Source organism: Phaseolus vulgaris, chromosome 9 (genome assembly GCF_000499845.2).
Source record: "Phaseolus vulgaris cultivar G19833 chromosome 9, P. vulgaris v2.0, whole genome shotgun sequence".
Classification (NCBI taxonomy): Eukaryota; Viridiplantae; Streptophyta; class Magnoliopsida; order Fabales; family Fabaceae; genus Phaseolus; species Phaseolus vulgaris.
In genome coordinates, this window is record NC_023751.2 from 34,172,166 (window position 1) to 34,195,648 (window position 23,483).

At 29.8% G+C, this 23,483-nt stretch overlaps 2 protein-coding genes across 3 annotated transcripts; one reads left to right on the forward strand and one right to left on the reverse strand.

The window, feature by feature from the left end:
* Positions 1–200: 200 nt before the first annotated feature.
* LOC137820093 (serine/threonine-protein kinase RIPK-like) lies at positions 201–3,310 on the reverse strand. Its single transcript, XM_068623896.1, has 5 exons — positions 2,492–3,310; positions 1,998–2,133; positions 1,751–1,887; positions 1,384–1,507; positions 201–1,018 (listed from the first exon to the last, which is right to left on the reverse strand). Exons 1-5 carry the CDS (start codon positions 2,873–2,875, stop codon positions 414–416), a joined length of 1,386 nt encoding a protein of 461 aa, XP_068479997.1. The 5' UTR covers positions 2,876–3,310; the 3' UTR covers positions 201–413.
* Positions 3,311–18,501: 15,191 nt separating this feature from the next.
* Positions 18,502–22,258, forward strand: LOC137820094 (pro-cathepsin H-like). Of its 2 annotated transcripts, none has more exons than XM_068623897.1 (7): positions 18,502–19,198; positions 20,052–20,167; positions 20,526–20,599; positions 20,689–20,953; positions 21,138–21,269; positions 21,533–21,668; positions 21,830–22,258. In XM_068623897.1, the coding sequence occupies exons 1-7, from the start codon at positions 18,901–18,903 to the stop codon at positions 21,865–21,867; spliced, it is 1,059 nt and encodes a 352-aa protein (XP_068479998.1). In that variant the 5' UTR covers positions 18,502–18,900; the 3' UTR covers positions 21,868–22,258. The 2 variants fall into 2 exon arrangements, with proteins under 2 accessions (XP_068479998.1, XP_068479999.1); XM_068623898.1 differs by having other exon boundaries at positions 18,715–19,198; positions 21,533–21,665; positions 21,829–22,139.
* Positions 22,259–23,483: the final 1,225 nt, after the last annotated feature.

The window sequence follows — 23,483 nt, forward strand, 5'->3', positions numbered from 1 at the left end:
TTGAAAGCTCTTTAAGTTTGTTCAACAACTAAGAAGTTGGTAATTGTCCATTTGTTGAACAAGTCTTTTGATCCAACCAGAAGAAAAGTTCATCACAATATTTATATACACATGCAATTTAAAACAATTAACTTCCTAATCCTCCCTTAGTTGAACAAGTTAAATTACTATATAACAAAAAAGAAGATAACTCATGCATGTTTTCCATGTGTGGACCATATATTAATAATCATGTTCTTGCACGCTCACTCTTTGTTGTCTCTGTCTTCTTTTTACTTGGCATAATACATGGCTCATGAGGGCCTACAAGAAACTTGGTATGCTACATAAAACTAAACAATTTTGTGGGAAAAATGAAGAGAAAATATCTGTATATGTACAGTGTATGTGATGGTTTTTATGTGTCTGTCCTATTAGGCAATGATTCCTGGCCTTTTAACATGTGATGGAGGAGAGTTTGATCCACTTCCTCTACCATTTCTATGTTTGTTGTGATCATTCAGTGAACCTAAATGTGAATGTGATTGTGGCTTTGGGCTCTTGGGGGACTTGAGAGGATGATGCCTGTTAAGATGGTGGTGGTTCCTGTGATGGTGTTGTCCATTGCTATTTTCCCTCCTTCTTGGTGCTTCAAATTGATCCTTTGCATCCCTATTCTGCACTTCATTGTTTGGTGGAGCAGTGTAGACAAATGTTCCAATTGGAATGTCATCAAAATCCTGAAGTGGCTCAAGGGTCTTAACCACTGTGCTCATTGAGGGTCTGCTCCTAGGCCTGTGGCTCAGACATTGGTAAGCCAATGCAGCTGCTTTTTTGGTCCCCATCTCAGAATATTGCCCTTCAAGTCTAGGGTCCATTATCCTACTGAGTTTCCTTGAATCATTCAACATTGGCCTTGCCCACTCCACTAGGTTCTGTTCCCTTGGAGGACGATTCTTGTCCACTGACCTCCTCCCTGTTAGCAGCTCCAACAGCACTACCCCAAAACTATACACATCACTCATTGATGTTAAATGACCTACAACAAAAAAACACATTATTATAATTCTACCTCAAGTTCAGCATTAACAGTTTTTTTCTTTCTTTATATTCAGTTACCCTAACTCTTATGCAAAAATTGTTCAAAGTCAACCTTCCCAACACCTAACTTACAAACAAACTATAAACTCTACAAACCACCAAGTCAATCCTTAAATGAACTACAGCATCAACAGATATCTTCATCTACCCTATCAGGATTCTTATAGCCTCAGCATTAACAGCTAATCAAATCATATCAGTGTCTTTAGAATACTTCCACTTTTTTAATCATCTTAGGTGCTAAACCAGTAATATACTCAGTTGTTACTATTGATTAGTTGGCATTGAAAATTATAAAGTTACCTGTCATCACATATTCTGGTGCTGCGTATCCATGTGTGCCCATTACTCGGGTTGAAACGTGGGTGTCATCTCCTTCGGGACCGTCTTTTGCCAACCCAAAATCAGATAGCTTTGCATTGTAATCCTACAAGAATATCAAATGAGAAGAGTAAGAATTACAGTAATAGAACAATAGTATATGGAGATTCCTTAATTGCAAACAATCATTTGATATTTCATGTTATTCTTTTTATAAAACAAATCTCTTTTGACACTCTATATAGTGTTATATCAAATAAACACAAGGAGAAATGTGTCATGAACTTCTTTATATGATTGAAGGAGATCTAATGGAAGAGTAGATGAGGGAGAAATTAGGGACACTTACAGAGTCTAACAAGATGTTGGAAGCTTTGAAATCTCTATAAATGACCGGCTTCTCGGCTTCATGAAGAAAGGCTAGACCCTTGGCAGCCCCAACAGCAATTTTCATTCTCGTTGACCATGCCAGTGATGCTGTGAATCCTGAATTAGTTGCCAAAATAAAGATAATTAAACAAGAGGTTAATTAGATATTCATTATTTAGGCTAATTATGGCAAGATTAAGACAATTAATAATGAATAAAAATCGTACTTCTAAATAATTGATTCTCCAAGCTGCCTCTTGGTAAATATTCATATACCAAAAGTCTGTGTTCTTCTTCACAACAGTATCCTATCAGCTTCACCAGATGTGGATGCCTTAGTTGACCCAGAAAAACAACTTCAGTCTGTCATCAGCACACAAAGTTAGAAAACCAAAAGGTCACAACTCACTTTTTCATTTAATAATAGCTCATTGAATTACAATTACATTAACTGTTTTAATAAGAACTTAATTATAAATTTTTTTGTAAGAGGATAGATAGATAAATATAACCCTCTACCTAACCTTCATTGATTTATGATATAAGTTTTATCATGATGCATTGATTGAAATATGTGAAAAACTTGTAAGAGAATAAAAGGCCACTTTCATCTGCATAACTATGCACGTTCTAATCAAAGTAAATATCTGAAAAAGCACTCATTAATTATTAGAGTTTGGTGTTTGTCTGAAATTTATGAGGAAGAAAAGAAAGTACGTACCAACCACTCTTTGTGGCCCTGCGAGCCATCCAAGTCCAAGAGCTTAACAGCCACGGGTTGGGCCTTAAGGCCATGCCTGAGCTTGTCATCAATGAAGCCTTTATGCACTGGTCCGAACCCACCTTCTCCTAGAAAGTTGCTAGAAGAGAAAGACTGCGTGATGATCTTGAGCTCAGCAAGTGAGAAAACATGGAGGTTAGTCCCCGCTAGAGAAATGGAGAGATCCTCTGAAAGAGTGGTGGTTGGATAACTCAAATCCGTCACAGAAATCCTGTGAGAAGAATTTGGCTTTGTAGCCACCACTTTCTTTGGCTTCGGAGAGGGATACTCACCCTTGTAACAACCGGGGAAGATGGATTTCCATATCATTTTCATGAGGGTCATTGTTGATTGATCAAGAGAGAAAAAAACTAAGGCTCCAAACTTCAACTCAATGAATCTACAATCTCATAGCTGATTATAGAGAGATATATAAACCAAGAAGGTTGAACTTGTTGAGATATTTGAATGTATTAGGTAGGAAATGGAAATGGAAATGGAAATGGTTTTAAGACTTTGGAAGTGAAAGGCTATTCAAAATCTTCAACTGCTCAGACAGAAAAGAGGTTTTGAGCTCCTTTTTATACCAACAGAATGTTGATTTTTTCCTCTAAAAGGTTACTTTTGATTAGTTGTCTAGGTCCTATATGCCATGGATTTCTTCTTTATGTACATAATATATATATAGAGAGAGATGGAATGAAGGGGTTGTTTGGCAAACAAGAAATTTCCAAAATTGATTTGTTTAATAGTATTTAATAATGGGGAACCGAGTATCCCAAGTCTAAGATGTTGGTTAAAGCTAAATGACGTAGCTACCCTTGATTGACTTTCATGCACTCATGGTCACAAATTTGGAAATTATTAACTTTGACTTGTCATGTTTCGAATATTTTCAATTGCCATCTTCCTTTCACTTTCTAATTTCCATTTGGTAAAGACTTGCAGAAGCTGCTGCTGCTCGTCATTTCATACTGCTCCATTACGTACTACAACCCTATATTTTCTTCTCTTCTTTTGTTAGGTTTTCGTTGACCTTACTTAATGCTTCAATACCTATCTATTCTTCTCTATGTTCAAATCAGTGTCGATTTATGAAGAATTAATATATATGTTACAAAAATGGTAGTAAGCTTCAAGAATTAATACAGTGAAAACACAAACCAGTCTGATTTGTTTTTGTGTGTGCAAAACAAAAAGGGTTATTACATGACAGAGTGTGTTTCTAGTGTTGTTCTATTTCTTTTTTGGGGAAAGTCTAGTTGTGGTTTTTTTTTTCATGCGTGTTTGTTCTTCGGATATTGAAAATTATACTTGGTTGGTATGATTTCAACCTGAGTTGGATTGGTTTCTAGAAGAGGTAGATAAAATATAAATTAATTCAACATGTTGTTTATACAATGACAAAGCAGCATTTAAATAAAGGAATTGGAAGGATATGCATATCATCAACGACAAACACAGGGACTTATAATAGCCCTAAATTATGGGGTTATCCTAATGAAGGGCAATGGAAAGGAAAATGCCAAAATAGATATTTTAATTTGAAAGATGTTACAGTTCTATATATATATATATATATATATATACATATATATATATATAATATTATATGATTCAGAATTTTGAAAACTTGTGTGGGGGCAAGGCTCATTCCTATGTTTTTGACTTTTTGGTTTGTAGGGTAACAAGAAGGGATTGTTTCCCTTCCAAAAGAACCTTCTGTAGGTTTAGTATTTCTCCCTTTTACATTATTGTTGTCAGAGAGTAGGAACTACAAATAAGTCAACTTCAAGTTTTTGAAGGTAAATTAAAGCCAAAAAAAATTAAAATAAAATCTGTGAGACTAGCGCGTAGAGCAGTTGGTATAACAATTTCTTATAATAGTTTTTCTTATAATTTAACCATGTGATATTTCAACATTTTGAAAAAATAAATAACTTATAAAACTCGATATATAAATCATTTTTCTTAATGGTCCTAGTCAACTTAAATAGGTGAATAGTCTTGGAGTACATCTCAAACGATCGTTTTTTCTTATCAGATTGGTGTTTAGACTCGTTGACATGTCTATTTATAATTAAATATTCTTGACTTTACAGACTTTTAGAATAGGATGTTTGTGTGGTATTATTATGTTTTTATCACTAAAAAAATCATGAAATAGAAATCAATTTTTAGATACCAAAATAATTAGTTACAATAGTAATTAATTTAGAGACAATTTTAGAAACTAAAAAAAATAGTTTCTATTATTGTTAAATAGTTTCTAAATTGGTATCTAATTAGCCACCAAAGTTTTTGTTACCAAATTTATAAACTAAATAATTGGTAGTTAAAACTTTGGTTTCTAATTAGATACCAATTTAGAAACTATTTAACAATAATAGAAACTAGTTTAGAGACCATTTTTTTTGTTTCTAAAATTGTCTCTAATTTAGTTACTACTGCAACTAATTATTTTGGTCTCTAAAAATTGATTTCTATTTCATGATTTTCTTGTAGTGTATGTTTATTAGCTTAAGTTTGGTTGAATGGTATTATTATGTTTCTATGTTTATTAGCTTAAATTTAGTTGAATGAAGTAGATGGTTGTTTTCGAATTGATTTGTAATAGGATTTGAACATTCGAATATTTATTTATTTATTTTGTTGATAAAAAAAATCTTATACTAGGAGACCTATTGCAAATAAATTAATGTTGTATTTTAATCTTAATATTGTGGAAGCTAAAAATTCACAAGTTTATATAACCTGGAATAATATTTAAATAGGAAGTCCTTTTAAAAAATATTTAAATAGGAAGAAGATAAATTATTGTGCATTTTGGTTTATTGAAAATCATAACCTTGTTAGAGTGTGCTAACCTAAATGGTTTTAGTTACTAATGAATCAACATTGATAAAAAAAACTGGTATAAGAATATATTACAATGAAGATATCATTGTTGACTTTATGGCAGGAGAAGAGAGAAAGGTTGTACAGATTCCAGATTCTGTTAACAAAAACAAAGATATTATTGCAGTGACCTTATTTTTTTCATTCACATTCAAGACATTCTATTTTTCAACTAGTTAAGATATTTTCACATTTAGAACTTTCTTTCTAAAAGGCTTTTTCATAAGCAATGCAATGTATTAATTTAGTAAAGGTTCTAAACTTAATTTAAAAAAAAAATTAAAAAACGTGTAAGATTTATTTTTATGTGTTAATTTATTGAGGTCAGATTCTCGTTAAATAAAAAATATTGTGTTATATCAATTACTGGATTATATTATATTATTTTGCATATAAATTATTTTATACGAATAACATTTTTAAGTCAATTCAAATTGAAAATATTATATATTTCTAGTCCAAAAAATCACAACCGGTATTTGTTTTATAATATAATAGATTTAAAATATTTATTTTCAAATAAAGGGTGGGACACGTGTTTACAAAAATAAAATTATGTATATTCACCTAATTTAATTAGTTCTAATATTTTGTAAAAAAGTGTATGAGATTAGAGAACAAAATATAAGAATGACAAATAAATTTATACCTTAGACATTACATATTACATAAATATATTAAGAAGTGAATTTTAAGTTTAAGTCAATCTTATAAGATGAGATTTGCATTCCCTTATATATTATGAAATGCTTTTATTTTTAATTAATGTCAGTGACTAACTCATGAGGTGAGGTTAAGTTTGTACAAACATATTCTATGAAATGTCTTTATCTTTATGGGGTCTCCAACCATAATCATGAGTTACACTGACTCATAAGATGAAGTTTGTATTCACTTACATACTAGAAAATGTTTTTATCTTTAGTCGATGTGAGATATTTAATCCTTACATGTAATCTTCAAATTGACTGATTATGATTATCGTATAAACAATTTCTTTATGATTTGTGTTGATAACTAGATAGAAGTTATGTGAAGTGAGTAGAAAAATGAATGAATGAATTGCGTTAAGAAGTAGGGTTGGGTGTGAGGAGCATGGGGTGGTTGAGATTAGCGTTAGGGAAAATGTGTTTTGGATGAAATGAGAGGAATCCATAATTTCCAATGTTTTGGTTGGAAAATTACTACAAACAGCTTCGACTCAAACTTTGTGTGCGTTCAAAGAGAAAACCGTCAACACGTACGGGAGTAGGTTAAGTGGGGCCATGCCACGTGTCCTTTTTCCATCATAATTTAAATTAACCACCTTCTCAACACTGCAAAAAATGGATAACCTTTCTAACATGCTTTCGTCATCGCATTATTCTAACAAATATTTGATATGGATACTTAAACAAACCATGACGTCACTTAAACCAAGTTTATTCTTAATTAATCTACCTTGCATCACAAGTATCTACAACCTCAAATCTTCCTAATGCCATTTCACATCTCATGTACTTTTCTTAAATATATACATAACATTAAGTTAACATATCCTAAAAGATGAATGTTAAAACTAAACTTTTCAAAATTAACTTCATTCCAAACTATGTTAGTAGGGTAAGACAAAACATGAGCCATTCCAAACAATATATTGAGAGAAAGAATAATATTTTTAAATTGACTGGGGATCCCACTACATATTTAAACGATAAAAAAATCATGAAATAGAAACCAATTTCTATAGACAAAAAATAATTAGTTGCTATAGTGATTAAATTAGAGACCATTTTAGAGACTAAAAAAATTTTGGTTTCTGAATTAGTTTCTATTATTGTTAAATGGTTTCTAAATTGATGTCTAGTTAGCAACAAATGTTTTTGCTACCAATTATTTAGATTCTAAATTTGGTAGCAAAAGCTTTGGTTGCTAATTTGACCAATTTAGAAACCATTTAACAATAACAGAAACTAATTTAGGAACCAAAATTTTTTTAGTCTCTAAAATGTAGCAACTAATTATTTTTTGTCTCTAAAAATTGGTTTTTATTTCATGATTTTATTGTAGTGTTAACTAAAGAAAAAGAAAATGTGTATGAAATAATTTATGTAATATGATAAAAAAAAATATTAATTTAAAATGATAGATTTACTCATAATGTTTATAATACCATGAGAAAACATAACATTGAAAAAATTGTGATACTTTTTTTTATCACAAAAAGAATTAAATAAATAAAGGTATTTGATAGATATCACAAACACTTCTAATATTGTATTTTGAAAGTACTGATTTGGTAGTTTAGCAACTTCTGCAAATCTACAACTCTCGTAAAAGTTTATTAACATGCTATCTGAGAATTGAAATATATTTATTTATTTATTATTTATTGATAAATAAAATGTTTTGATACATTAATATACAATAGTTACTATTAAAATGTTCAAATCCCTTTTCTTTGTCTTTAAGTTAAGACTGATAGACTTCTTGAGTAGGTAAATTTTCTTCATATTTGTTATTTTTTATTCATAAGATTAAATATTAAAATTAAATCAAATTGTTTGGTCTATGGCCACTACGAAATATCATCTACGGGTCATATAAGCTATTTTATTTTATATGCGATATTGATTTGTTAGTAACAATTTATAAAATGAAAATTACAATATCTTTGACTTTTCTTAGTTTTTACTTAATGGATTATTTTCCTTATTACTTTATGTGTGTCTTTTTCATAAATTGGATTAAACACAGACTCGTTTGAAGATAAAAAATGAAGATGTTCACATTTGAAATTGGTATATCAGAATCGTAGTGAATCATAAATGAGTACTATATGGAACCTCTTCTATTAAGATTGAGTCAATGGATGAATTCTAAAATGGTAAGAAACTGGTTTTTCACGTGGATTCCAACATTTTCATTAGTTATTATTGTGAAGAAAATTAATAATGAACTTCATTAGTAGTTGGGTGATCATTTACATGCCCCAATAAGTCTAACTATACAATGAAAAACTTAATTATGGGGATTTTTTTAATAAAAGGATATAATTATTTAAAAATTGTTAAATAATTGGTAGATTCTAAAAAAATAAAAAGTCTAATTATCATTGTCAAATTATCATATACCTTAAACCGTGCCTTTTTACTATTTCCACTCCCTTCGCCCTCTCTTTGAACTCTTTTGTCCCCTTAAAAACTTAGGGTAGAAACCAATTTAATGGGTTGGGACTAAGAAAAGAATGTGTATGTGTTCTTTAATGTGCCTTCAAATGTAGGAATTTTGTATGGAGATGTGGGGTGAATGAGGTAAAATCGTGGTTGCATATACTCATGTGTGTGTGGGGGGTGAGTTTGTGAGAATGTGAACAACAAAAGTGAGTGTGAGAGCAAAGGAAAAAGGTTACGTGAGAGAAAAAACATAATTTTTCTTTATATTTTTATTAAGAAATCACATTTATTGAAAGTAAATATTTATTTTTTTACTTTTAAGTGTATTCAAGGCAAAATAAATTAGAATATTTCATTTAATATTTTTTTAGTGTTTTATCGAACTAAACAAAGAAAATATTAAATATCTTTTTTAATTTTCTCATTTAATCTATTATTAGATTTTAGTTTTTTTCATCTTCTCATATTTTTTTCTAATAAATTATACTTTATTTTAGGAGTGGCAGAACGGGTCGGATCCGACAAGCTATCCAGTCGGCCCATCATTATTTAGACGGGGCGGGTTAACTTTGAGAACTTGTCAACCTGTATTGGTTCGGTCTGCCTAATCCGTAAATTCGATGGGACACATGGTACTTTCAAAAAGGGGTCTCATGTTTTTGGAATAAAAATTGGTGGTTGTCAATGTTTCATATAGAACTTTATTTACATTAATTTCTTTATACATCATTTGATTCATTAAAGTATTGTTGATATTTACTGTACTTTTTAGATATTAAATCTTCTTTCATTAGAATATTAAAATTTCATTTTGTTGAAGCTGGAGGAAGCTTCTTCCCTACCAAGGCTTGATGTGTGTTTGATGAAGAAAATGGCTTGAGTGCTTTGAAGATTGTAATAGGTTTCTAGATTCATTTGTAATTAGGCTTGTAAGTGTGTATGATTGCCTTTTGCTGTGTAACCTATCCTAGATGTCTAACCAAGTCTAGATCAAGCACATGATGTGGTTAAATGGTTTTTGAAAAGCCTTTTAAAATGTTTTTAACAGTTTTAAAACAGTACACAAATAAATCTGTTTTATGGAGAAAGAACCTGTTTATTTCTTCTCTGTTAAAAAGGCTTTCGTTAAATGGTTTTTGAAAAGCTTTTTAAAATGGTTTTAACAGTTTTAAAACAGTACACAAATAAATCTGTTTTATGGAGAAAGAATCTGTTTATTTCTTCTCTGTTAAAAGGCTTTTCTAAATTTCTGTTAAGGCACCAAGGGAAAGCTCAGTTCGTTATTTCAGTTAAGATGAGCTGGCTTGTGTGTTATTCTTTAATCTGTTTTACTGTGAAAGAACAGGTTTATTCTTTGGTCTGCTGAAAGGTTTTTCACAAGTTAGTTAGGGCACCAAAGGTACCACTCAGACAGTTATTTCTGTTAAGCTGAGTTGGCAGTTTTCACAAAATAAATCTGTTAAGTTCAAAACTGAATCTGTTGTTTTCTTAACTGCTTTTCAACTGTTTTTGAAAAGAAGTTAGAAACTGTCTTCTATATAAAGAAAAGTCTCTCTCACATGAATGAGTGCTGAGGAATTACGCTTTTGACAGAGATCAAACAATTTCCATGTGAGAAGAAGGATTGAAAGAGTTTTTGAAAGGTTTTCCAAAGAGATTTTCAAGTGTGCTTGTTCTAGGAAACCTTGAATCTTGGTGAAGGTGCTGGTGCAGTTCTGCAGCAAATTGAACTACTGGTTTTGAGTTCTTGCATCTTCTTTTCAGGTGTAATCTTTCCTTTATTCTGTTTTGTAAAGGTGTAAGTGTTAGTCACTCCTTGATAGGGTTTCTTGGAGTGCAAGGTGTGCTGAAATAGGGTTTTTCAGCATTGTGTGTGTTGTTCTTGTAGTGTTCAAGAACTGCTGGTTTTGTAAGTGATTGGTACTGGTTTTTAGTGAATTCCACCTTGGGGTAAGGTGAGACTGGATGTAGCTCTGTATGAGTGAACCAGTATAAAAACGTGTGTATCTTGTATTCTCATCCCTGCACTCTTTTCTGGTTTTTGCTTAATTCTGTCAAGAACTAAATCTGTTCTTTTTAAATTGAATCTGTTAATTCTGGGTTAAGTGAAAATTGTTCTTCCTGATTTGTTAAAGTTTTCTGATCATAAACAAGGTTGCTGCATATAATGGTTTAAGTGAATTGTGAACAAACTAATCATTCATTAAAACCTGAGAAAGGATTATACTTCTTGAAACCTTGTGTTATGTAACCTTTGATTGATTTCTAAGCATAGCTATATCCTTCATCCTCACAATATTAAGCTGATCTGGTTCTGTTATATTTCTTGTTGAACACAATTTTACATTGAACAAAATTCAAATTGTGCCAAGACTGCTCTGAAAAATCAATCTGTTTCATGTAAAAACAATATGTTCTTTTTGCCTCTGGAATACTGAAAAATTGTGTGTTCTTGCAAAAATTTTATAAGCTCAATTCACCCCTCCCCTCTTGAACTTAGACACTAATAGACCCAACACATTTTATTTTATTGCTCTTTCTTGTATTTTTTTATTGTCCAAAAAGTAATATCCATGATTATAACCAAGCAGATAAATCTAAAACAAAAAATTACAAAATAAAAACAAATTAAAAAGTGGTGGGCTAGTCTGCCAAGTCATCCTATGATCAGGAGGGTTACTATGTTTAACCCACGCAACCTTAGCGAGCCAATAGTGGGTTGGGCCAAAACAGGGCGGGCTGACCCATTTTGTCACCTCTACAAATATTTTTTTAGTTACCTCGACGAAATTGGGTGTTGGCAGCAAGTAAGGAAAATATTTGATAGTTATGCACCATGAATGAAGAAATGAAGTCACTTCCTTTAAACAATACTTGAACTTTTGTTCATAAACTTATAGATTTTAGGTTAGTCAGTTATAAATGGATTTTCAAACATAAACATAGTAATTCATTCAGAAATCGGTAAATGAAAATTCAATGTGAGATTGGTGACTAGAGGCTTTACTTAGATAGATGGAGTCGACTATAATGATATGTGTTCTCTCCTACAGTAAGGCACAACTCCATCATGATTGTTGAACTTATCCTTAAGTTGGAATAAATGAAAGATAGGATTGTATTCCTACATGAAGCAAAAAAAAAAAAAGAATTTTAGATTTGAGATAAGAAGGATTATGTTTGTATATTAAATAAAATCTTGTATGGTATGAAACAATCCTCAAAACAATGAAATAAGTGTTTTGATGAGTTCTTTGCAAGAATTAACTTTGAACGTAGAAGTATAACTCTTGTGTGTACTTCAAGTTTCTAATGGAAGATCATTTCATAGTATTGTTGTTGTGTGTAGATGGCATTCTAATAGCTAGCAATGGTAAGCCTGAGGTTGAGAAGGTTGAGGTTGACCTGAACAACGAGTTAGATATGAAGGACCTTAAAGCTTCTAGAAAGGTTTTTGCGAATTGAGATCATTAAATGATGTCATTTGAAGCATCTATATGTGTCTTTGAAGACCTATTATAGAAAAAATCTTAACAAGTTTGGGTTGACAAAGTTAAACCATGTCCACACCTCTTGCTTCTCACTATAAGTTGAGTGATGAACATTCCCTAAGAAGATGGAGGAACAATATAATATGGATAGTATTCATATGTAAACATCGTTGGTTATGTGATGTATGTGATGATTCGCACATGCCTCAACATAGCTATGTTGTGAGTATTGTTGACAGATTCATGTCAAATCCTAAACGAGCTTATTGATAAGCTCTTAAGTGGATTCTTTGTTACTTGAAGGGATCATTTGGAAGAGTTATAGTTTATGGTGGAACTAAACAATCTACCAAAGATTCTGCCATAAAAGGATTTGTTGACTCGGAATTTGTTTGGTGTTTGGACACTAGAAAGTCTCTCACGGGTTATGTGTTTAATGTTTATGGTATTGCTATCAGTCGAAATATTAGTCTACAAAAAGTAATGACTTTGTCAGCCACTTAAGCAAAGTACATTGTCATGACATAAGCTAAAAAGAAAGCCTTATGGCTGAGGGGTCTAGCTAGAGAGCTAAAGGGGGAAGACTAGATTGTCATCGTCCATTGTAACAATATCAACGCAATACAACTATTCAATAATCAAGTCTACCATGAAAGAACTAAGAATATTGATATCAAGTTGCATGATGAAATATTTTATTATATGAGTATGAAGGGTCTACTAGGTAATAAGTTTTTTATTGTTTGGATTTGATCCACTAATTAATGATTAAGTCTATAATGGACTTTGTGACAAATAATGACTCTCGCTCAAAATATTTGTGTTGAATCAAAGTGGAAATTTGTGTTGGACCAATAATATTGGCTCAATAAAATATTGTCTAAACCGTCTAATTATACCAAATTGTTCAATGGATGATATGCAACTTATACCATATGTGGTGAATAGTTTTAGTAGACTATTTAGTCTTTTAATGTTTGGACCATCTCAAAAAATCTTCTAACTTTAGAATTTGGTGATAAAAAACATTATTTACATATTTTTCTCGTTAATGTAAACATTTTATCATGTAAATGTAATAATTATTTTAATTTATCTAAATTGAGACACTAATTATCAATTAAAAACTTAAAAAAATATCAAAATAATTTTGGTCAAACTTATTAAAAAAGAGGTAAGTTGAATTTACCTATTACCCGTTTTTTTTTTCAAAATATATATATATATATATATATATATATATATATATTAAGAGCACACTTAATCATAAAAAACAAATACTAATTATAAACTTTTTTTTATTTGACTATGGAATTTTTAATTTTTCAATTTGGATGGATCAGATAACTACAATTGACAAGAATATATTTTACAAAAGAATAAGTTTAACAATTAACACTTTAAAAAGGATTTTCATATCATATGGTGATAGTTATGATTGCAAGACTTACACTATGGTGATATTATATATTATATTAAAATACATATGTTAAAATACAAAATCTGTTATAATTCGTTCATTATATTAATATCTCTAATACATTCATCTAATTAAAAATAGGAATATTATTATTAGGTAACTAATAAGAACCACACAAAGTGTTTTAGTTTATTGTGGGATGGATTACCATAAACTCTCTTTTTTTTCATAATTCTTTTTAATTGAATACGTTTTCGAACTACTGAAGTATAATTTTACAAATTCAAAATCACTAAGTATAAGTTTTAAAATTCAAACTTACTACATTTCCGAATTAATTGTTAAACTTTTTATGTAACTCATTTATCTCATCTCTCACAATAAAAAATGTTCATTGCATAAATGGGCTATAGTTTTATTAGTCATAGAGTTTTTTTATTTTATTTTATGGAATAATCAGTTTCAGTTAAAAATCCAAGGAGAGTGAAGTTATCAAATTTAACTTTGTTTCCCCAATCTATGAAGTTTTACCAAACGTTACTCATTTTTTGACTTGTAATTTTCTTGTGTTCAACGTTATGAGGTTTTCCCAGAATAAAAATCAACTACCACTTGCACCAACAAAAAAACTAAAAGACGGCAATTATTTGGAAAAGTCTTCAAATATGTAAGGGTTGATTTTGTCTACGTATACACTACGTTTTTAATCATATTATCATTTAATTATATATCAAGTATCTCATAATTTTCATTCATTTTAATTCAGTCTTCTTTAAACAATAAAAAATGTATTTTTAATCAATGTTCAAATACTATTATCAGTTTGATAAGATGACGTTATTATTATTTTTATTTTTTTCATTTTTAATTTACTTATATTTTTTTCTAATCTCGTAGGACTCACTAGTTAATTTTTTTTTTCTTCAAGAATGAATTGACTGAAAAAAAAAAAAAACAAAGATAATACAGTGAATTCTTCCTAAATTCAACTTTTTTTAACCTCCACTCAACACATTTTTAAATTTCCAAAAATACTCTCATTCTAAAAATGAAAATGAAAATGTAAATTACATTTCGAATTTGGAAAAATATATTCTAAAAAGAATCTAGAATAAATTACTGAATTCTAGAAAAAAAAAAAGTCCATAATAAAATTCAAAAATCGAAATCTGACTTTGTATAAACAATTTTAAAAAGCAAAAGTATACATTTTAAAAAAAAAATCCAAAATATATTTTTTTAAAAAAACTAAATGTATATTTATCCGTATTTTTTTATTTAATTAAGAGTATTTTTATTCTTTCACATGAAAATCGATAATTGCCAAATAATATCTATATCATCTTATTAATAATAAAACCAAACAACAAGTATTTATATAAAAATAAAAATATGTTAAATATTTAATAAAAAAACATTTTAAGAAACATTTAGTGATTAAAAATATTTAAATTTATAATTAATCTCAGTATTTTAACGTCCTAACCAAAAATAGTCTTCACACGAGTAACGCATACAAAAGTCAAAATTCAATTCACAGTAGGAAGTGGTGACACACGATCTGGGAAAGGGTTTTTTGGCCCTTCTAGATTTCATTAAGCTTCAAACTGCTTTTAATTATTTTACTTTTCAATAATAAATAATAATTTGGTTGAAAAATTACAATAATACTGAACATTATAACTACAAATTAAACCTTTGCAATTCACTAATTGATCTTCTAACTTTTTTTTAATTAAACTTCTAGAATTATTTTATAATTACTTGGAACTGTAAGAAAATATAATTTATGATGATTTTAAAAGTTCTAATAACTTATGTTTTTATTTAGAAATCTAATTAAAATTTCATAAATAATTTAAAGACGTGGAAATTAATTTAACATACTATATAGGGTCAACTCTTCAGAGGTTACCCCCACACGTGAGATTGAAGACCGAAGAGTGTGGAATAAGGCTTGTAGAATTTTTTTTAGTGCATATTTTACTTTTAATATATTTTTTTAGTTTATGTAAAAAATTATTTATTTATTTGATATTTTAAAATAATCATTAAAATTGGTTTTTTCTTACCATTTACATTCTATTTCTATTTGTTTTTATAATTTTCAAGTTTTATATTTTCTTGCATGTGACTTCAAATTCTTATACTCTTAAAATTTAAATATTTTAAATAATATTTTAAATTTAAACACACACATATATATATATATATTGTAAAATATATTAAAGCTAAAACTAATATAGTATTAATATGCTAAATTATAAAAATTATAATAATAATTAAGTTTTAATTTAATAATGTAAGATATCATGATAAAAATAAAGAGACACACGCTCACGTTAACGTGTGTATTTTTGCATAATGTGAATGCATGTTGTTTTTTATTTTAAGTTTTTCCTCTTTTTTCTTCAACTAACGTGTTCGAGGTTGAAAACTAAACTAGCTTCAAATTTGTATTTCCATGCTTCTTATAATAGATCCCACAAAAAATTTATTTAAACTTTGAGATTTATGAAAGAAGAGAGTAAAAAGGTAAAATAAATTGAATTTCTCTTTTAAACTAAAATTCTTTTATACACTTGTAATTAAATATTTATTTTATAAAAGTTAAAAAAAATTGTATGAAAAGCCTCTGCCACCTCTTGATAAATTTGGAAACTTATCCAACTTGTAATGGTACACACTCTTCTTTGTTAATAGTTTACAGAGTAAATTTTATTTTTTAAATTACACTTATATTTCTTGCTCTCTTTTTTTCACTAGTGGTATCTTTTATAAGGATTTAACATTAATGTAATATTTTTAAAACTTAAGTAGTTTATATATCTCTCTGCTGAGAAAAAAAGAGAGTGGTATATATATGTAATATAAAAGAAATTGACAATTTAATGTTTTTAAATTAAAAGGTAGTTTGTGTAAGATTAAAAAAAAAATATTAACATAATTTAAGAAAATGTCAAGAGATGTAAATGTAATTTACTCTAGTTTCTATATACTAACACCTAGGCAAAACATTGTTTGAAATTACATATAACTGAATGTTCCTAGATATTTTCTATAAAAAGGTTGGAGATAAAAGCAATGTTGATAAAACCAACCTTTTCCTCTTTCAAGTTATTATAGTTTTGGCCTGGTATGTATGGTAAATACTTACTAGTAATTAAAGTCTCATTGCTTCATAAAGGAGTTATTACTCATTGTTCTTATCCGAAAATGAATAAGTTTAAGTTAAATTCTTAATAGGAAAATTCTTATATCTTAATATATGAACTTACCTGTAGATAAATAATAAAGAATGATTACAGTATCAAATGTAGTTCTACGTGTGAGTGATGTGTTGGCACTCAAAACAATAAATAAATAAGAGAATAATGAAAAAAAAAGTAAATGAGTATTGAAAGAGTGAGTTGAAGTAGTCTCTAATATTATATAAAAGTTCTTAGGCAGTTTCTTCCTGCACCCCTACATTGTTTTTTGCACCCCACAATGTTATGCAAAGACTAAATTGTCCCTATTATTCTTTAAAAACCCTAAAATGCACTTGAACTGTATTTATTTTTTGCATTATGGATTATAGATCCAAAAAAATTTCAGATTGGCATTTCCGGTAAAATTTCAGATCCATCAATCCATAATTCAAAATATGCATCATTCAAAAAAAGCATTCCGGATCAACCAATCCGTAACAGAAATATGCATTCCAGATTCAAAAATCTATGATTTAAAAAAAAATCATTCCGGATACATGAATCCGTAATAGAATTAGACTTTCAGATTCAACAATCTGGAAATCAATAATTTATGCAAAAATTGCTTCCAGAACACCCCCTCATCCGCAAAAAAAAAATAAAAATTCAGTTCTGGATTGCTAAATCCGTAGCACACTCCCAGATTCCTATTTCCGGTAACCACGGTATCCTTTTTCAAATAAAATATTAAAGCTAATTTTGGGATTTAGAAAATTGTGAGGGTGCAGGAAGAAAATTGTAGGGGTGCAGGAAGAAGAAGCCAAGTTCTTATATAGGCTTGGCTTGTAAAAACAAATATAGCCCGAAATTCATAGCATGGACGGAAAAGATACACAAATCAAGTTGGGCTTTTCTTTTTACACATTCATATTTTCTTCTTCATCTCCCTATCTGATAAAAAAAATCATGTTTGATCTCATTTTCATCCATAAAATTGATGTAAAATGACTAATATTATAATTCCTACAAAATTAAAATTAATATAGGACTGAGAAATTTTAATTAGGAAAAAAACACTTGATCGAAGAAAATAGATCAAAATTAATGTATTCAGAATAACATTACTTTTTAAATATTAAACTTTTATTAGAACTAAGATTACATATTTGTAAAATTATAGATTAAAAATATATTTAAATCAATAATTACAAATAGGATTAAGTAAATTGTTTTTAGATGTAATCATTTTCTAATGAAAATAGTAGTTCTAAGAAGTATATTTCCATTATTATGTAAAAGTTTTCCTTCTTAATACTTCAGATATTATTTTCTCAATTCTTACCATCACTATCATCATTGATAAAGAGGAATTAGTTCATGTATTTCTAATAATAACTTTCTGCATGTGATAGTTTCAGAAAATCTAAAAATTAAAAGGCATTAAAAAAATTGTATGGATGAAATTGGTTAAACCAAAGCTCATCAAGATATGAGCTTGACTTTACCCTAATTTTCTTGTCTAGATTCATTGTACCAAGGTTCAAAAGGGACATAGATTATTACTATTCCTCAATTGAACCCTTTTCACACAGAGTTTATGAATTGGTACACTTGGATGGTTACCAATTACCATAGTTTATTATAATGTCTTTATCTGGTGATGGAAGCAATGGATATCTTCCATAACTTGTTACAGTTGCTTCTACGACTAAAATGTTATTTGGGTCCATCAATGATTGTGAAGCAAACATAATATCTCTAATACCACGTCACGGAACACATCATCAACCTTTTACAAATCAATAAATAATCCATACATCAATAATGCCTACTTATTCAAATAATATTTCACCAAACTATATTTTTATCTTGCATAAACCCTAATCTTTCATAATGTTCATGATTTTGTTCTTAACCAATTAAAAAATAGAAACAGTGTGCTAAAATGAAATTGATCTTTGATTAAGCGAATTTAAAAAATAAAAACGAAGAAAGTAATTAATCATACTGTAGAAATGAAAAGGAATCTTAAAATAGAAGAGGTTGAAAAAAAAATAGAATCCACGCAAATTAAAAAATATCTTAGACTCGAAGATAGAAATGGTTGTGGTGTGGTCCCTAGATAATTAACAATTGATGAATACAAATAGAGCGTACCTCCATTCAGATTCCACAACAGTTGGAGAGATCAACGAACAGAAAGAGAGTGGAAAACATGGCGCGGTTCGCAGTGGTGTGGTGCACGGTGGCGGTGCTATTGTGCGCCGTGGCGGGTGGATCGTGGCTGGAGGATGCGAATCCGATTCGGATGGTGTCGGACGTCGAGCAGCAGGTGATTCAGGTGATAGGTCAGTGCCGGAGCGCGGTGTCGTTTGCGCGGTTCGTTGGGAGGTTCCGGAAGACGTACCGTAACGAGGAAGAGATGAAGCAGAGGTACGATATATTCTCGCAAAACCTCAGGTTCATCCGCTCCATCAACAAGAAACGTTTGTCATACACTCTCGCCGTTAATCGTATGCCTCACTCACTCAGTCTTCTCTTGTTACTGTTTTTCCCTTTATGCCGTTTGGTTTTCATCAGATTTGATCCATTTCTCATAGCTCCCCGTTGACTCAGTGTTGATATTTTAATATTCTTAAAAAATAAAAAATATATTTTAAACTTCATTAAAAACAGTTAAATTTACAAAAGAACTTAAGTAAATCTAAAACATAGCAATTTGTATTCTGATAATTTAGTTTAAATAATATTTTTTATTAGTGGTATAAAAATCAAATTAACAAATATATTTTTTGTATTTAATCAGAAACATATATTTTAATTTTAAATATTAATTCCATTTTAATTTTTTTATCTTTGATGAACTAGTAGAGTGATCCGTGGAGTCACTAATAGATCCATAAATTTGGATAGAAAATATTAGTTGTTTCGTGAACGCAAGAAATTGTTTAGCCTAATTATCATAATAATTAAAAATAAAATAATGGATGATTTTATCTCTAAAAACTTATTCGATAACAATATAATTTTATTTTACATTTTAAATTACAATACAAAAATGTTTAGCAACAAAACATGTAAGAGTCTTACTAAATTAAAAGTTGGTGGAGACAAATTATAACAGTTTGAGAGGCACGAATTATTTTCATAATTTTTTTTAAAAGAGAAAATAAAAGGTAAAATTAAAATTAGTTTCTTCATCACCAAATTAGTTTATATATTAATTATTGCAGGAACTCCATAATGTAATTTTTCTTGTGTTTTTTTACTTTTAATTAAGACATAAACTAATTTTAAATTATAATTTTTTTTTCCGTATTGTTTGGTCTGAAACAGGATTTTGACGTTATTTATTTGTCTTCACAGATTTTGCTGATTGGACTTGGGAGGAGTTCAAAAGACACAGACTAGGTGCTGCTCAAAATTGCTCTGCCACTCACAAAGGCAACCACAAGCTTACAGATGCTGTTCTTCCTCCAACGGTACGTTTTCAAATTTCTACTTAACTGTATTGTTCCATACAACACAAATTAAGCAGTCAATCCCTTTTTATCACACCACACACAAATGATTGACTTTTGATATAACGGTACATGTGGCAGTTAATAATGTTAGAAACTAAAAGCACAATCACACTTAAATAACATATATCTAATGCTAAGACTAAATTGATTGATGTTCGTGACTTCAAAAACTAATTTGATTTATTGTTTTTTTTTTTTCCTTCTATTCACTAATGGAAAAAAATATTTAACTCTTGAACATTTGTTTTGCTTTTGAGATACCTTTAGCATATTGTGTAGCATACTCAAATTTTTATTCCATTGGTGATGTGTACAGAAAGACTGGAGAGAAGAAAAGATAGTCAGCTTAGTTAAAGATCAAGGCAGCTGCGGATCATGCTGGACATTCAGGTTAATTTGGGACCCTGAAACACTCTTTACAATGAACAATGACTAAGGTACAACGTCATGATTCTAACCGTGATATCTGCATAATGCAGCACAACTGGGGCTTTAGAAGCAGCCTATGCACAGGCACATGGAAAGAGTATCTCTCTTTCTGAGCAGCAGCTAGTGGATTGTGCTGGTGATTTCAACAACTTTGGCTGTAATGGTGGGTTGCCATCCCAAGCCTTTGAGTACATTAAATACAATGGGGGGCTTGAGACAGAGGAAGCATATCCCTACACGGGAAAAGATGGTGTCTGCAAATTTTCAGCTGAAAATGTTGGGATTCAAGTCCTTGATTCTGTCAATATCACCTTGGTACTCACTTCTCTGACTTTTCTTCAAAATGGGTTGGAGTTTTTTTATTTGTATGTTCGTAGTTTAACATTAGTGACAAATGCATTAATTTCTTGCAGTGCGGAATCAAGTCTATCTTGGTCTCACGCCTAGATGGTGTTTACATTAAATTTTTTAATTTGTTTATCCTATGTTTTGACTACAGGGTGCTGAGGATGAATTAAAACATGCAGTTGCATTTGTTCGACCAGTTAGTGTGGCCTTTCAGGTGGTTAGTGGGTTCCGATTCTATGAGAAAGGAGTTTACACCAGTGACAGCTGCGGTAGCACTCCCCTGGTGAGTCCTACAAATGATTACCAGGCTTTAGAAAGTCAAGTAAAAAATGTCTAATAAAATTTTCAAAACAAAAGGGTATGCTACAAGTTTATGGTTTGTGACAATTTCTATCCAATATATGCTATCTTGTTTTTTTTTAACGCATCATATACTTACAACTATTATCATCTCAATTGTTAGTTATTGTTTTGATGTGTTACCTTGTATCTTGCACGTTCCTTTTGATAGTTGAAATGATGTCAAAATCCGAATTTGTTTGGCAGGATGTGAACCATGCTGTTCTTGCTGTTGGGTATGGAGTTGAAAATGGTGTCCCATATTGGCTCATTAAAAATTCATGGGGAGCAAACTGGGGTGACAGTGGCTACTTCAAGATGGAATTGGGGAAGAACATGTGCGGTGAGTACTCCTACAGACCCGGCCCCAACAAAAGACCAAACTTAAAATGACCTCAATCAATTGCTTAGTAAAAAGGACTTACAATTTAAAACAAGTGAACAATTGAAATTCTGAGTTTGTAAATTTAAGACGAACTGATTTTGTTAACTGTTGATTTTCAGGTGTTGCAACTTGTGCTTCTTATCCAATTGTGGCCTAAATTGCGTAACAATATGGTCCCTGGTCTACCACATCGCTTCCATGCGTCAAAGTTTAGAGCAGCTGATGCCAGTATTATTTGTGAAGTATACGGGTCATGTATAATGAAAATTACTCCTAGTTGGGTTGGCATCGTATAAAATAAGCTAGAACTTGTTGTAAATCGTTAAGAATATCATGGACTGGATTGTGTGCACCACATACATTATAATAATCATAAATTGATAGTTACATGGTTATTAGAATAATAAGAATCGCACATTGTGAATTTTCGAAAAAAATTCTTTCAGGAAACATATAAGTAGGTAAATCGTTTTATAACTTGAATCGTGACAATCGAATTCAAGTTATATCATTCGTAATTCAGTTTCCATTACTCGCAATTACATATACTTCACAAAGTGTCTGTGTTATGCATAGAGGAAATGACAAATCACAAGAAACAAAAGAAATAGAAAAATATAAAAAAAATACAGTGAAAACCTATGAAGCACGGACACTCCTCTTAAATGGCGTATCGATGTCTAATACTCGTATTGGACACCGACTCGTATGACACATGTAAGACATGAATCCGTGAAGTGTCTAAGTCAAAAAAATATTTATTAGATTTATGACAATTCTAATACAGTTTTAACACAATTTTAAAAAAGAAAAATACATTAATTTTTTAAAAATTCAAATTTTATTGTATAAATTGTTATTATGATTATAAAAATAAGAAAGAAATCCTTGAGAACCAGTCATGAAAAACATCTTTTTGATCCAAAAAATAATCTAAAACATATTTGTGCACATAAATCTTTATTATCAATTTATATAATTCATAATTATATAATATATAGATTTGTGTCTCCGTGTTCTACATTTTAAAGATTTTGCGTATCTCCGTGTCCGTATCCATATCGTATCAGTCTGTATCAGTATTTGTGCTACATAGGTGAAAACACGAAAGGAAAAACATAAGAGAAAAAAGAATAAGCTTAAGCGAGAAGACGAAAATAAAATTAGTAGAAAAAAAAAAGAAACAAAAGAAACTTAGCAGAGAAGTAGCACAGCAAAACGAAACCATGGAGAAGAAATCCAGTGTAAGCTCACTCTTTCAATGTGATTTACATTTGCATCCATTGTACACTTTTAATATTATTTTAACAATCTGCTTTTAAAATAAACAACAGTTTTAATGTTTTTTTAATAATATTTGTATCTGAGCATAGTCTAAGGTTTATTAGATACATTGGTACTCTTATTTCAGCCGTTAAAAACTTCTAGGTTAGATGATTTTTTTTTTTTTGTTGAAACAAGTAGAGATGCATTAGATTTATGCATAAATATTATCATATTGATGGAAAGGTTGTTTTTAAAAATGTATGTATTGATGGAAAAAAATGAAAAAATATATTGAAAGTAAACAACTTAGATATACCAAACTTTTGCTCGTTTGCTAATATCAAAAGCCCATTTTCTTATTAGAAAAAAAAATGTCTACACGTTAATTTAAAAAAAAAAGGACATATCTTAACATTAAGGCCGATTCTCATTGCACCCGATCATTTTGAATTGGCACCCAATCGTATATAGGAAAAGACTAAATTACCTTTAATGAATTTGAAAATA